This window comes from Scatophagus argus, chromosome 20 (genome assembly GCF_020382885.2).
Source record: "Scatophagus argus isolate fScaArg1 chromosome 20, fScaArg1.pri, whole genome shotgun sequence".
NCBI classification, from domain to species: Eukaryota; Metazoa; Chordata; class Actinopteri; family Scatophagidae; genus Scatophagus; species Scatophagus argus.
Genome location: NC_058512.1, coordinates 16,957,154 through 16,970,632, shown reverse-complemented (window position 1 = coordinate 16,970,632; position 13,479 = coordinate 16,957,154). Strand labels below are relative to the sequence as shown.

The window sequence follows — 13,479 nt, the reverse complement described above, 5'->3', positions numbered from 1 at the left end:
ATTCATTTGCAGGGACAATGCACTCAAAACTATCCTCTGGAGATTTTCTGCATGAGTCACATTAGACAGATCTTCATCAGCAGTGGTGGTTGCTTAACAGTGAAGAAAACTCCCACTTTGATCCCATGCTACCTTCTTTTGTTTAGTTTTTTTTATTGAGAAAAACCTAGAAATAGAAATTACATACCATGTGTTTAAATAGATTTTTGCTTCTACATGAAACTTCAGACAAAATAAAGCAGTTGCTGGCAGTTAAACTCCTTCCAGGTTTGAAAAACATCATTTCAAGGATTTCATTAGCAATTACATTGAGGGTATACTTAACATTACTCAGTGATATTCAGCTTTACTATGACTATGACCATGGTAAAGAAATGTAATGAAAACAGCTTTGCTACATCTCATAAGTCAAGCCATTTCATCAGTCAACGAGCGCTGGAAATAGTTAGCATAAGAGTCAGTTTCTTTCTCAGATTAACTTATTTCAAAGTATTTTAAGCCTTTACACTTTTATCTGTTAATTTACAAAGAATATAGCAAAGTCAAGGTCTAGAAAAATGCCCACACAAATCAGTTTTCTTTGCTTTCCTGTTCTGTTAGCTGGTGAGCCTGAGCCCTGAGACTTCACATGTGGGGGACTGTCAAACTCAGCCTGTGCTCTAATCACTGTTGATACATCTGTACTCTCTCTTCTTTTGATGATCAAACTGCATAAATCATTAAAGTTACCTTTACAGACTGACAGAACAAGCTGCTTCATGGCTATGAACTCCAGAGGCTACCATTCAGAGCTTCACCAGCTGCTGCTCTACTCACAGCTGACTACTAAGGTACCAACTAGCGATCAACAACATCTTATACAGCAACTTCCACGCTCTGTTGGCGTTTTAGAGCAACAAAAAGACACAGCCAACTGTCAAAGTCACAGAGTGGTGACTCGCAAAACTCACACAATTAACTAAAGCTTAAAGATAATGCACCTGTTGGCTTGTGCACATCGAGGGAATGTGAAAAAGACAAAGACAAAATAACACAGGAAGAGATTATGTGGATAGTTGAATAGATGGGTTAATGCAACCTAAAAACATTCCTGATATCATCAGGAAAGAGAAGTGCTTCAAGATGTTTGAGGGATTTCAAAACTACGTGTCTCCCCAGGACTTGAGCGTCTCCTTAATGCCTTTCCTCAAACTCTGACCAGAATACAAATATGTGCCCGAGAGACAACAAACTCCAATTTGAGCCACGACAGCAGCAAGTCACAGCGGGCCTCATTATCAGCCTCCCTTTTTTATGAATCACTTTGGATCCTTATATTTCACACGTCCATGTGCATCAGTTCTGTCTGAGTTGGAAGTTACAGCAGCTCTTATCTGCCAATAACTGAATAACAGGCGAAGACTCAAATGTAGCAAAATGTCAGCGGCTGTGAGAGAGGGTGAAGGAGTAAAACTGATTAGAGACAGAGAAGGTCACAGTCTGTTTTAGTTCATCATCACTTCACTGCCACCATTAGCAAAGTCACTGATCCGCTTATGTTCTGATTAGGAATGTGTGCAATTAGCTGACTGGTCGATTAAACGTTGTTGCCCTTGCTAGCAGGCACCAAAAATACTAAGTTATTATTATCCTGTTAATGCATATATCGGAGCCATTTCTAGAGCTAAATGTGCATAGGACACCGCACTGATCCAGTAGGAGTTAGCCGTTTGGATATAGTACATTATAGAGCCTGAACTCAGGGGACAGGTGCTGCCAGATTGAGAAGCACAGTCTCTTGAGCGCTACGCTAGGCGAAGGCCGTGTTGCTGTACTGGTGAAATGTCTGGCTCTATGGAGACTTACGGTAAATAAATGCTCTATCAAAAGACAGGAAGCATAAGTTAGGCACTGCTAAGCGGTGCTATGGCGAACAAGTCAGTTACTAGCTTGTCTAGGCAGCCCCTCACAGGCTTTAAACCTGCTGTGAGGAATTCCACAAACATCATTCGTTTTTATGATGCCAAAGGCTCTGCCATACCCGAAAGTTAAAAAGCTGAGCAGCCATTACTCATGTTAATGGGATTACTCAGTTAACTGTTGCAAATGGATAACATAGGTAATTTTTTTTGGACATTGTTTAACCTTTAAATTAAACTGCGCTCAAACTGACTGTTTTTAGCGCTTTCTTACTTTTAGAAGCATTGACAAGTCTAAGTTTAAATTTCGATTTAAATGTAAGGGAAATTACATTTAAAAAAAATAATATTAGTTAACTATAGCGTAATTTCCGCAATATAATGTGGCACATGAGTGAGTTCCTCTAACCATCCATCACTTTCAGGTGCCTTGATTTTGCAGCTCTTGATGCTAAGCACTGAGTCATCAGTGAAACACTTCATGCAGCTATTTCACAATAAAAAAGTCTCCAAGCAGTTCAAAGAGCATTATTTGTCCTATTGCGTGCAGGCTTTAATTCTGAAACATCTGCAAGTAGTGCTGTTTCATGGAAGAAAGTAAATGCAAGGTAGTGTGGATTATACTGAACAGAGAATATGAGCCATTAAAGGTACGACTAACTGATCAAAATTATTTCCTGCAGGAAATCCTGTATATTTATGTATGAAGGGGATCTCCTGGTTCTGGTTTCCTCTATCCCCTTGCAGTACAATCATCTGTTCTTTTCTCCCCCTCCATTCCTTGCCCTCTTCCTTTTGCTCACTCATTTCCTTCACTTGTTCTTTCCTCCCTTCCAGCCTCACATGACCCAGATAGATGAGGGACAAAGGAAAATGAAGATTTGAAATTATTGGACACACACACACAGTCATATCCATATTTAGCTCTGCTCTATCTGCTACCTTCCCATCATCAGGTCATTCTGTCCCAAGGGATGCTGGGAAGACTCCTGGTGGGGCAAAGCTAATATGGTGGGTTCTGAATGTCATTCATATATCAACCTGTGGAAATATGGAGAAGTGACAGCATGTACCATGTACTTCAGACTCTCTTCGGACACACAAAACATACGATATCTGCTAGTCCATATTACAATTTAACATGAACGTTTGAGAACAAATAAGGCACCTTTAAAGTTTTAAGAAGGTTTGTAAGTGATGTCATACACTGGAAGCCTTCAAGATCATATTGCTGAAACATCGCAAAACTAGATAGCAGGTGCTAGTTAGCTAGCTACTTTGGACTGTTGGTCACACAGAAACATCATTTTGCTGCAATAACATGTCATCCGTGATAACCTGACGATAAACAAACAAAAATAAGTAGGAACAAGCAATCAATACATTAGTTACAAAATAAAATACCTGCAATTTGCAGTCCTACCACAATGAAAATGATTCCCGTCCAGATGTACAGATACCACAGCAGTATTTAGCTTTGCGTTTCTGACCAACACCAAAGCACTGGATAACTCTGAGTCGTACATGTCCATATTGCTGTCAAGCTGAACACCAGTGAACATGAGCGCAGACTTTAGCATCCAATTAGGGCAAAAGCAAAGGTAATTGGTAAGGACAGAGGATTTAGTGTTAAATGCGCTATCTGCGGTCCTTCATTTAAAGTTTGGGTCTAAACAAATCCAGTTCCAGAGCTGTTAACTGGAGAAAAAATTAAACTACTGGCACCAGCCCTACCAATGTCAACAGTTTAATCAGCCACCCTGTGAGGTGACCTTTCAAGACACAACTCCGACTGCAGACTACCAACCTCATTTACATATTGTTCACTTTGGCAGAAAAACACGCTTAACTGTATCCAAGATGAACTGGCATCTGTTCACCCACACTCCTTCAAATGCCACATTAAAAGAGTAAATACTAAACATGTCCATCGCACACACAGCACAGGAGCAACAGAAAAGGCTACAAATGACTCACAAATTTGTTAACATGTTTTCCTAAAACAGCTGACCACTGTGTTTTTAACAAGAGTATGCGGTGTATTTTAATTTTCAGCATTTTCAACATGGTGTTTCTATCAAGTACAGACACAGCACGATGTACGTGGGATTGAGTGAAACAACAGTGCGTGCGCTCATGGTAATGAAGGAACATGTCACCCACTGCAACAGTGGGGCTCATTCATGTGGTTTTTAATAGTTTTGGACAACAATGGAGCTCTGTGGCACAGAAGAAGAATATATCAGGTTCTGGCTACACAGACAATACTTGTTGTTAGGATTAATTCATCTTTGGGTGAAACTTTGTTGAATTAAAAGAAAAATTAACTGTTAAGACTGTTACTACAGTGAGCTCTAATTATTCAGTCACTGACAGAGCTTACCTGAACACATACTCCCATGTTCAATTTTTTTATTTTTTTGCTTGTTTTGTTTTTTCTGTATTATTTGTATAAACATATGAGTGTCCAACTGATCTTCCAGTGTGCAGTGTGTGAGGGATGCACTTTGCTGTGTTCAGAGGATGCATGCATTTAGCGTCTCACCACAGGAGTTCTCGTCGCTGCCGTCAGTGCAGTCCTCGTCTCCGTCGCACTGCCAGACGGACGGGATGCAGCGACCGTTTCCACACTGAAACTGGCTGGTCTCACATTCTGTCTTAGTACCTACAATGGAAGAGAGATATAGAGGGGGACATGTAGTAAACTTAAATGATTACAGTATCATAATATAGTCTTCATAATTTTTCATAATTATCATTAACTGTTTGTTTAGCCCCAGCCAGGCTCCCTGCAGTGCTTTAATTCAGATCTCAGCCACCAGTGAGACACTGTGGAGATATGGCAGCTCCACATGTTGCATCTGACTCATTCTTTCTTGTTTTACATTTTTGCAACGGTGCCTCTGCTAACATCACCCACACAAACTGCCCATTTGGGGTATGAGTGATAACTGGTCACAAAGTTACTACTCATACTGGCCCTTGATCTGAAATATCATCATTTATGCAGCTTTACAAAGACAATAAACAAAAGAGAAAAACAATTTCTCAAATGATACTGTGTTGAGGTGCTCAGAAAAACACACACACACCACTGCTATCTGAACTCACGCCTCTGGGTTTGAATTTGCAACTAAAGACAAAGCGACATCAGTGTTTTAGTGGCCAACTAAGCCTCGGTGTCCTGAAAATGTTTACTATGTACCATCTGTTCAATTGTCATCTGAAGGACATCAGATGTAATGGAACAAGAAGAAACAAGTAGGGATTTTCAGGAATGCAGGAATACATTTCTGACTTTTGATCTGATGAAACGATTAGGCTAAAAGCTTTCCAACTGTGGCAGATTCAGCTTTGCAGATGAACCACGTGAGGGTCATGAGAAACAACTAAATAAAAATGAGTTTCAGCTGAGGATACCACTTAACCGCAAAATAATAAAACCACGAGCGCATTCATCAGTTTGTTAATCAGGGGAATCTTAAATTGGTAACAATTCCAAAAAACATGCTTCAGCATTTTAAATGACAATATCTCCCGTTTTTTGGAACTGTTGTGAATATATGAGGCTCTGAAGATATATGAGGCTCTTGGACCTTTGAACGGGCAATCTCCTCCATATTCTGCTGTTTCATGGGTCAAAACAAAAACAAAAAACTGATCGATGGGCGAGATATTTGGCACACTAATCAGTCAACAGCAATCCAACACTGACCATGTGTAAAAGGGACAGAAATTCCCACCAACAAATTTTCTCCACCAAGAAACAAGAAATAAATAACATATTTTCAAGTCAAAAGGACCGTGCAGCTCAATATCAAAAATTTGCAAAACGGGCTTAAAAATCTTAACAATCTACGTATGATACCTTGCGTCATTAGACCCTGAATTCAGAATTCATCTGTTTAATGGAGGAAAAAAAAAGAAAGCATGATTTCCCCTGCATTCATTTATACGTGGTGGCCTGCAACAGTACCAACAATGCCAATATCAACATATTAATCTTCTATTTTTGGAGCACCTTTTTCTCTCCCTCTCTCAATTTCCCCACATTACCTGGACAGGCAACACAGGTATATTAACGGCCGCTGAAGTATATTTGTTGAACATTTGATAATGCCATTTGCAATTGATAACTAGTGAACAACTTCCCCCTCCTCTACCCATCCAGTCTGTTGACAATCACCCATGCTCTACAGAAAAACAGAGAGAGAGAGGGATGTTCTCTGGTAATAAACCCTCTAGGCTGACCTCTCCTGTTTAATGTAGGTCTACTTCTGGTTAATGCTGATGTCATGTGGTACCATGCTGCTTTTGATAGGCTACACCATTAATAAGCCTGTTCAACATACAGTCCATCTGTATTCAGTGGAGAGGAAAAAAAATTCCAAAACGTGAGCCATAGTATTTAGGAAACTTCATAAGAACGTCCTGCTGATGAAGAAAGAGAGGAAGAAAAAGAAACAGTGTGTGCAGTGAGAAACCATAGATCCAGTAAGCAAAAAAGAGGGTTTGGTAATAAACTATACTATGTAAGAGCCTGGTTTCCACCGAACAATGAACAGAGCAGTCACTCCTTACCACAGACCATAACATTGGGCAAACACAGCTACACAGGGAATTAGAGGGACAAACAAGTTTAAATAGAGAGTCAGAGGGGGTTATTATGCAGTAATGCATTTCCTTGTAAACTTTTGTTTCCTTGAAAAAAGAAACAAAGCAAAACAGTTTTTAACACACTCTGCCTTGGTATGACATAATGTTCGGGCAATAGTATTCAAGCCACTGGTCCCACAGCACACTAGATCCCATGGTAACATATGGACACAGTCCAGGGAGCCTGGCTTAATGTGAGAAATTGGCTCTTAACCCATTTTAAAGACAGGAGCTAAAAGCTGCACATCACACTGCTAGTCACTGTGTGTTATGAAGAGTCAGAAGCTTTATTCTACTCATAAGATGATGCTGTTAAGAAAATAAACAACAACAACAAAAAAAAACAGACTATAAGATCTGTTAAACTCGATTTACATCATAATGTTTCTTCAGATGAGAGAGGGAGGAAAAAAAACAACCTCTGACCACTACCGAGACAGTTCCTGGGAAAAGAGGAACCCCACAAATGAGTCATGGAACGGCACTTCCTTTTTAAAATAGATTAATCCGATTGCAGGAACGTTTTGCACTGAAACAAAAAGACCCAGTTCATTAACAAAGTCCTCAGAGCAGCTCACTAACATGCATGCAGTGGGTTGAGTTCAGAGGCGCTTCAGGAATTCACTAAAACGTTTCAAAAATCACTGCCAAACAAAAATGTTACATTAACTGAATTGGAAGTACACTTTTACAAGCTTTTGATCAGAGTATCCCACTGTTAATGTAAGCTGGGCCTCGTCCAGGACTGTGTTATGATCATGCAGGGATCTAGATTTTCCAGACACACTGGGCCAATTTAAAAAATTAGGTATGTCTTGTAATCTCGAGATAGCAAAGTTTGTCATGATGCCAGAAGCACTGGGAACAAGCCCAGTGATCTACTGAAGCAATCTACTTCATCCTTTAAAACCTGGAGACTAAAAAAAAAAAAAAAATAATAAATAAATACTTTACCATACAATAACCCAGAGAACCTATAAACAATTTTAAAAAAATCAATTTAAAAATAGACTACATTAATTTATCAGTCAAATCCTAACACATTTTGCATATTTCTCTGTGTCTGTGTGGTAACTGTGTGGGCAGGTGGCTAACCTTTCTCCGGAGTTATTTTTACATTTACGTAGAGTTGCAACTATGGATCATTTCTACTATTGATTGGTCTGTTTATAGTTTGTTTTTTGTTTTTTTGGTTAACAGCTTGATCACATATGCCTGTATAAAATAAAGCTATGTTTATAATGTGTAAAGGCTTTAGATCGCTGCTGTGCCATAGGAGACACGCACATCTTCAAAATCCCAGATAAACTTGGCACACAAATACTTCTTGACTTGTCTACACTTTGGCAGTCAGCAAGAAAGCCAGTTATGGTACCATTCCAATTTGTTATTCCATGTCCATGGTTTTGCTGTTGTTAAACATCGTTGGCCGTCTACTGACAATCCCTTGGTACCTTGGGGTGCGTATCAACTAATCAGAGGCTGTGTGATGAATATATGATTTGCAGGTGCGCTGCTTAAGCATAAGCTTATGGAAGGCAGAAGCAGACACTAGTCAGCATCATGGCAGTTACATGAAGGAAACGCTTCACACAGCTGAATTCCTGAGTCATCACTGGCCTGAGCTACTCCTCCCTGCTGACGTAAACTTAACGCTGACGGAGCAGAGACGAGAGGGGGGAAATCATACACACTAAGGACAGCAGGGTTTTCAAATGGAAAACCTATTAGTCAGCTTTTCTAGCTGTTCAATTTTGCAAAGTCTCCAATTCATCCATCAATGTCAGCCATGCTTGTTTTAGCAATTTACATTACAAGAAACACTAGAAGATAGCTCAGTACTAAAGTTATGCTTTGAAAACGTTTCAAAATCTATTTTCATTCAGTTAAAGAAGCCACTTGTCAAGAGTTACACGTGGTCAAAACTCAAGTAGCTGTACAAGAACTTTGCCTAAAATAAAACACAATCTAAAACGTGCAACATTTTAAAGTTTTGAATTAATGCTGATAGAAATGACCAACTGTGAGCTGTTGGTCATTACAGGTCATTACTAATTCCATTAACGAATGGCAGGATTTTAGTGGGCAGATAGGGTGTCCTGAAATACAGAAAAATTAATACCAAAAAGTGACTAACTTTGTAAAAAATAAATAAATAAAGCACTGTGTTTGAATAAACTTTTGGTGTAGTACACCAAGATAAAAAAAAAAATAAGCAGATTTACTGCAAGGTCCATGTTTGAATATATCCTGTTGACTTACAGATTATTGGATGCATTTTTTTTTTTAATCCAAGCAGCCTCTGCTTTAAAACACCAACAGAAACAACAAAAAGAAAGAAAAAAAATTGAGCAGGCTGTAGAAAGCAGATTATTTAGTACAGTCCTTTTAGCATCCAGTCTGTTTAGCATTGCCCAGTATAACTTTGGTACTATAAAAGTATTTACCACCTCTACTAACCACTTTCCTGGGGGACACCCTGTACTGAATTGAATAGAACAGTAGGGAAAGCCCATCAAAAAAACAGCATGATTTGAAAAATGGTTTGCTGTAAATGCAAGGTGTGCAAGTGGTGTTCAATATGCAAAGCAATGCAGCCTAGAACTTAAGTCGCAGACAATTACATATTCCAATGTTTAGTTTCTAAAAGGGTGTTTTCTCTTATGTTACCGCTACACTGTTTGTACAGAAACCCATTCACTTGCCATTTGGAAAAGTGCACACCCTGCACTTTGATCAAATCAGCACAATAACAGGTTTCAATAGCTACCTGAACTATACAAGCCTGTATGAGAGTGTTCTCCTTTTCCCTGCTCTGTCACAAGTTTAAGCTGACATTTTAAGTCTGAGCTCTGCAAACTGTGCACTGTTGCCACATAAAGAAAACACACTGAGAAAACCTGAGCAAGCCAAGAAACTCCTTCGTGAAAAGTGTCACTGCTTCCAGCCCCTCAAAATTCCTTTTATTATTTATTTCTTTTTGTTTGCACACATTGGTGCAAGATTAACACAGGATGACTATGTAAGAACACATAACCGAGGATTTTAGAGCGCTAGCGGCAGCACATTTCTCCTGTGGCTGTTGGGCACCACTTGGTAAGACCTCAGAAAATATGACCTAAAACTGATTTGGGGAATCCAGTCCCATATAGAAAACAGCTTTTTATTGAAGAACATTTGGGTCTGATTTGGCAGACTTTCTTTTAATGTCCAGTTTGTCAAACAGTGAGACCATGTGAGTCCTTGAAAAAAGTCAAATTTTATGAGAAAAATATTCCTCAAAACAACATTCAGGTTTCTCATGGCTATTTCCTTTCTAAAAATGACCAATTTTTTTCTTCTATTATGATTCTCAAAATATTTTTTTCTTCAAATCCTATTTATATTGCCCCTGACAGTGACCTAAGCACACCAGCTGTACATTTTAAGTTATTGTTATGCAAGCAAACGTGTTGATTAAAGAAATGAAAAGAGCCAAGCTTGAAATCACATTATTATTTCACTTGATAGTCATCCAACTGCAAGAACTCTCCATCTTTGTGCCTGTTGAAACCACAGATTCAACAGGCATGGAGCTGCAATGAACCGTCTGCCTCCCAAAATAGTAGATCATTGTGGACTATATAAATGCTGTCACACTGGAGGTCATGGTAATGCAATTTTCCCCAGTAACAGAAATGGTTGCAGTGTGCTCCTGCTCCTCCTCCTCCTCCTTCTGTCCACCACCCCGCCCACTTCAAGAACCAAGCGCACCCCCACACATCCCCCGCCTCATATGGCTGAGGATCTGGGTCTAGCGCATGGTATCACAGTAACCATGGAGGAAAAATACATCCATTTTAATCAGGCCAGCATTGCTGCTGCTGCTCTTGCTGCCATCTAATTTGCGTGACGTCTTGTTCAAACAGGCTCACACAATCTCAGTGTGTGCGCACATACATGGGTGTCGGGGTTTGGTTTAGAGCAGAGATCAAGGAGGAGGTGGTGGTTTTAGTGGGTGTCTGCTATAGGCAGTGTGTGCACATTACAAGCACTAGTTTTGATTCACTGTATCCCCCAAAGGCCATTTTCCACAGTAGGTAGGAATTCAAGAGACTGAAATCTGTGCAAGAGAAAGGCAGCCAAACACAGCTCACTGTGCCTCTCTTAGGTGTTTCATAATTTAGCCTATGAGCAAAATTGTGCTGAAATAATTAGTATCTGGTCTTAAAAAAATAATGCCGACATTCTGTAAATATTTTATGTACCTGGGGCCATGGAGGAACCGTCACAATGTCAGCAGTGAACCCCAATCCAGGACTGCCATATTACACATCACGGTCCTGCAGTCCTGTCTTTAATAACTAATCGTACACATTCCATTCACTGAACAGAAAACTGTTTAGGTTCTTAAACTCAGATTGTTGCCTCTTTTAAACAAACAAACAAACAAACAAAAAAAGAACTATGAGGTGGGCGAAAAAAAATGACATTACATGAGTGAAAAGTAACTAAAACTCATGACTGATCAAGAAAGGTCTCTTCAGTTTATAGCCAACACAAACAGACGGTCCTGGACCAGGGCTCCTTGGCAACATGACTGGCTAATATATTTACTATTAGGCAAATAAAGCTTTGTTTGGTAGTAAAAGGGACTGCAGGCCCACTTCAAAAAAACAAGTTGGGATGCTGTGTAAAACAAAATCACAATGTTTCCTTTTACAGGTGTTATGCCGAATAATTAAACTGTCTAATTTTTACCTGATGACTAATTTTAAAAATGATCGTACTAAAAACACCAAACTCTATGCATGCAACTAGTCATTCAATCTACTAAATGTCAGAAATTGAAAAAAAATGAATAAAGTCTTTTCAAACCTCCTGCCCAAAACAAATTTTGAATTGATTAATCATTGATTCATCGATTGATTAATCAATTAATTAATTAACTGACTAATTAAGTTATTAAATTTCAATCATTATCTAATAAATTTATATTGAAGTCATTTCAGCACTCTGTATTTCGCTCTCTGGATCATTAACTAAAATATTTACTGTTGGTGGGACAAAATAATAGATGTTTATATTTTCTGGCATTTTATTGCCTCTGTGGGAATTAACAATAATAAAAATAAAAAAAAATCAGTGATAACAGAAAGGAAAGTCTCTATAGTTGCAGCACTGTTGCAAACTGCTCTATGAGTCCCAGCAGTTGGTGCTAATAGCTTAACCTTGGCCGCTCGGCTCATAATTAGGCTCTCATTGAGATCACCTGCGGTCGGTAATTGGCCGCGGTCACTTCTCTCTCCTGCTCCCTCAGCTGCTGCAATCCTACTGGGAATGCGGTGCTCTTTAGTGCCCCCCCGTTGTCAATTTTATCGCTCTGTAATCAATCCAGTGTAACCCCCTATTCTTCTTCTCTCTGCCATCCCTCTCCTTCTTTGGGCTTCCACTTCAGGAATAAATAAATAAATTACCAACCTCACTGGGGGTGGTGATGCCATAGTGGAAGTGAACGAGAAATCAGGACGAGTGAGGCGGCAACACAGTACAAGAAGCACGGGTTTGTCCGTAAGAGACGCGTTTTCTGGGTGAAATTAATTGACCGCGGGGCTAATTGACCATGAAAGAGCAGCGACAAGCAGTTGCTGTACAGCAGGCAATAAACACTAAACGGGCCTCTCCACCCAGTTCCCCCTTTCATTTCCATGAACAGATATTGAGCTAAAACACCCAAGCTAAATCAATGACTAACGTTAATTTAAAAAGACAAATACGCTCTTGAATCACACAAAGCACCAAACGTCTCTTTATAGCCCCCCAAAAGACGTTATTTCATGGGTTTCTTTTCTAACAAGAAGCGCAAGGTTGACTAGCCCAAGGTGTAGCCAAGCACGGTCATTCCTTTAAGGAGCAGCCAAGACAGGTGTACAGCTCGTTAATGTTAGCTAACCACACCGTACACAGTGCACAGTGTTTTCCCAGCGCCGTGATACCAAACACACACTAACACATAAGCAAACAAAAATACACACACACACACAGTGGATTCAAGACTTACCATGGACGTTAATGCAGTGCTGGAGACATATTAGCATCGGCAGCAGAAAGATCCCCGGTGTGGACGTGACCATCTCTCGCAGTGTACGGTTGCTAGCTGAGCGCTCGCGGGCTGCCTCTCTGCCCTGTCTGCCTGCGTTTCTTCGCTGGCTCGCGCTGGCCTGCTTGGTGCTTGATTTTGCCGGTTCACGCGCAAACCACACATACACACAACAAATAAGCGCGCTCAATACACAAACACACAGAGCCAAACGAAACAGAACAGCCGCTCCTGCCGACACCACGGAACTGCCAACCGCACGCGCTGCAGAGAACTGTGCCCAGAGAGAGGAGTGGTGAGAGGGTGACCGCCGCGTAGACCACGCGCCTTTTGATCTCGTTCTACAAACACGCGCTGTGGGGGCCGTTCGGGCTCCCGTTCTCCCCTCTCGAGCTGAAATCCATTTCCGAAAATTGACGGTAACGAGCTGCTCCGGTTACCGGTTTGTCAGCGGTACTATACTGAGCCCGTCACAGCTGGGCAGGATTTGTTTTTTTTTTTTTTTTCCTCCTTCAGTACGTCTTTGGCACATTGTTAACCCTTAACTATCCGTATGAAATAATCAATTAAAGCGGATTTTAGAGCTCTATACAAGCAGAAAAAAAATCTCAAAGAAAGTAGCAGTATAATGACTAAATCAGTTCTAGATAGATAGATAGATAATCAGTAATCAATAATAATCAATCTATGATCAGAACTGTCTGATCCGCTCAGTTGCACCGTACATGGACCCACAGGACACGATTCTAGCCAGTCGCCAGTCAGATTTCAGTCAGTCATTCACCTTCTTCAGTCACAATGAGGGAGTTTTATCAGTTCAATCACTCAGTGTTTGCTGATTAGTAT

The 13,479-nt window shown here is 40.2% G+C and overlaps 1 protein-coding gene across 2 annotated transcripts in view; it reads right to left on the bottom strand.

Annotated features, from left to right (window-relative positions):
- Positions 1-13,096, bottom strand: part of vldlr (very low density lipoprotein receptor) — a 47,469-nt gene extending 34,373 nt beyond the window's left edge. The window contains exons 1-2 of one of the 2 annotated variants that reach the window (XM_046375070.1): positions 12,595-13,096; positions 4,444-4,563 (exon numbers count right to left, since the gene is read on the bottom strand). In XM_046375070.1, coding sequence (XP_046231026.1) covers positions 4,444-4,563; positions 12,595-12,667 — 193 coding nt within the window. In that variant the 5' untranslated portion in view covers positions 12,668-13,096. The remainder of the gene's footprint in view (positions 1-4,443; positions 4,564-12,594) is intronic. The other variant, XM_046375071.1, reaches the window with a different exon arrangement.
- Between the last annotated feature and the right edge of the window lie 383 nt (positions 13,097-13,479).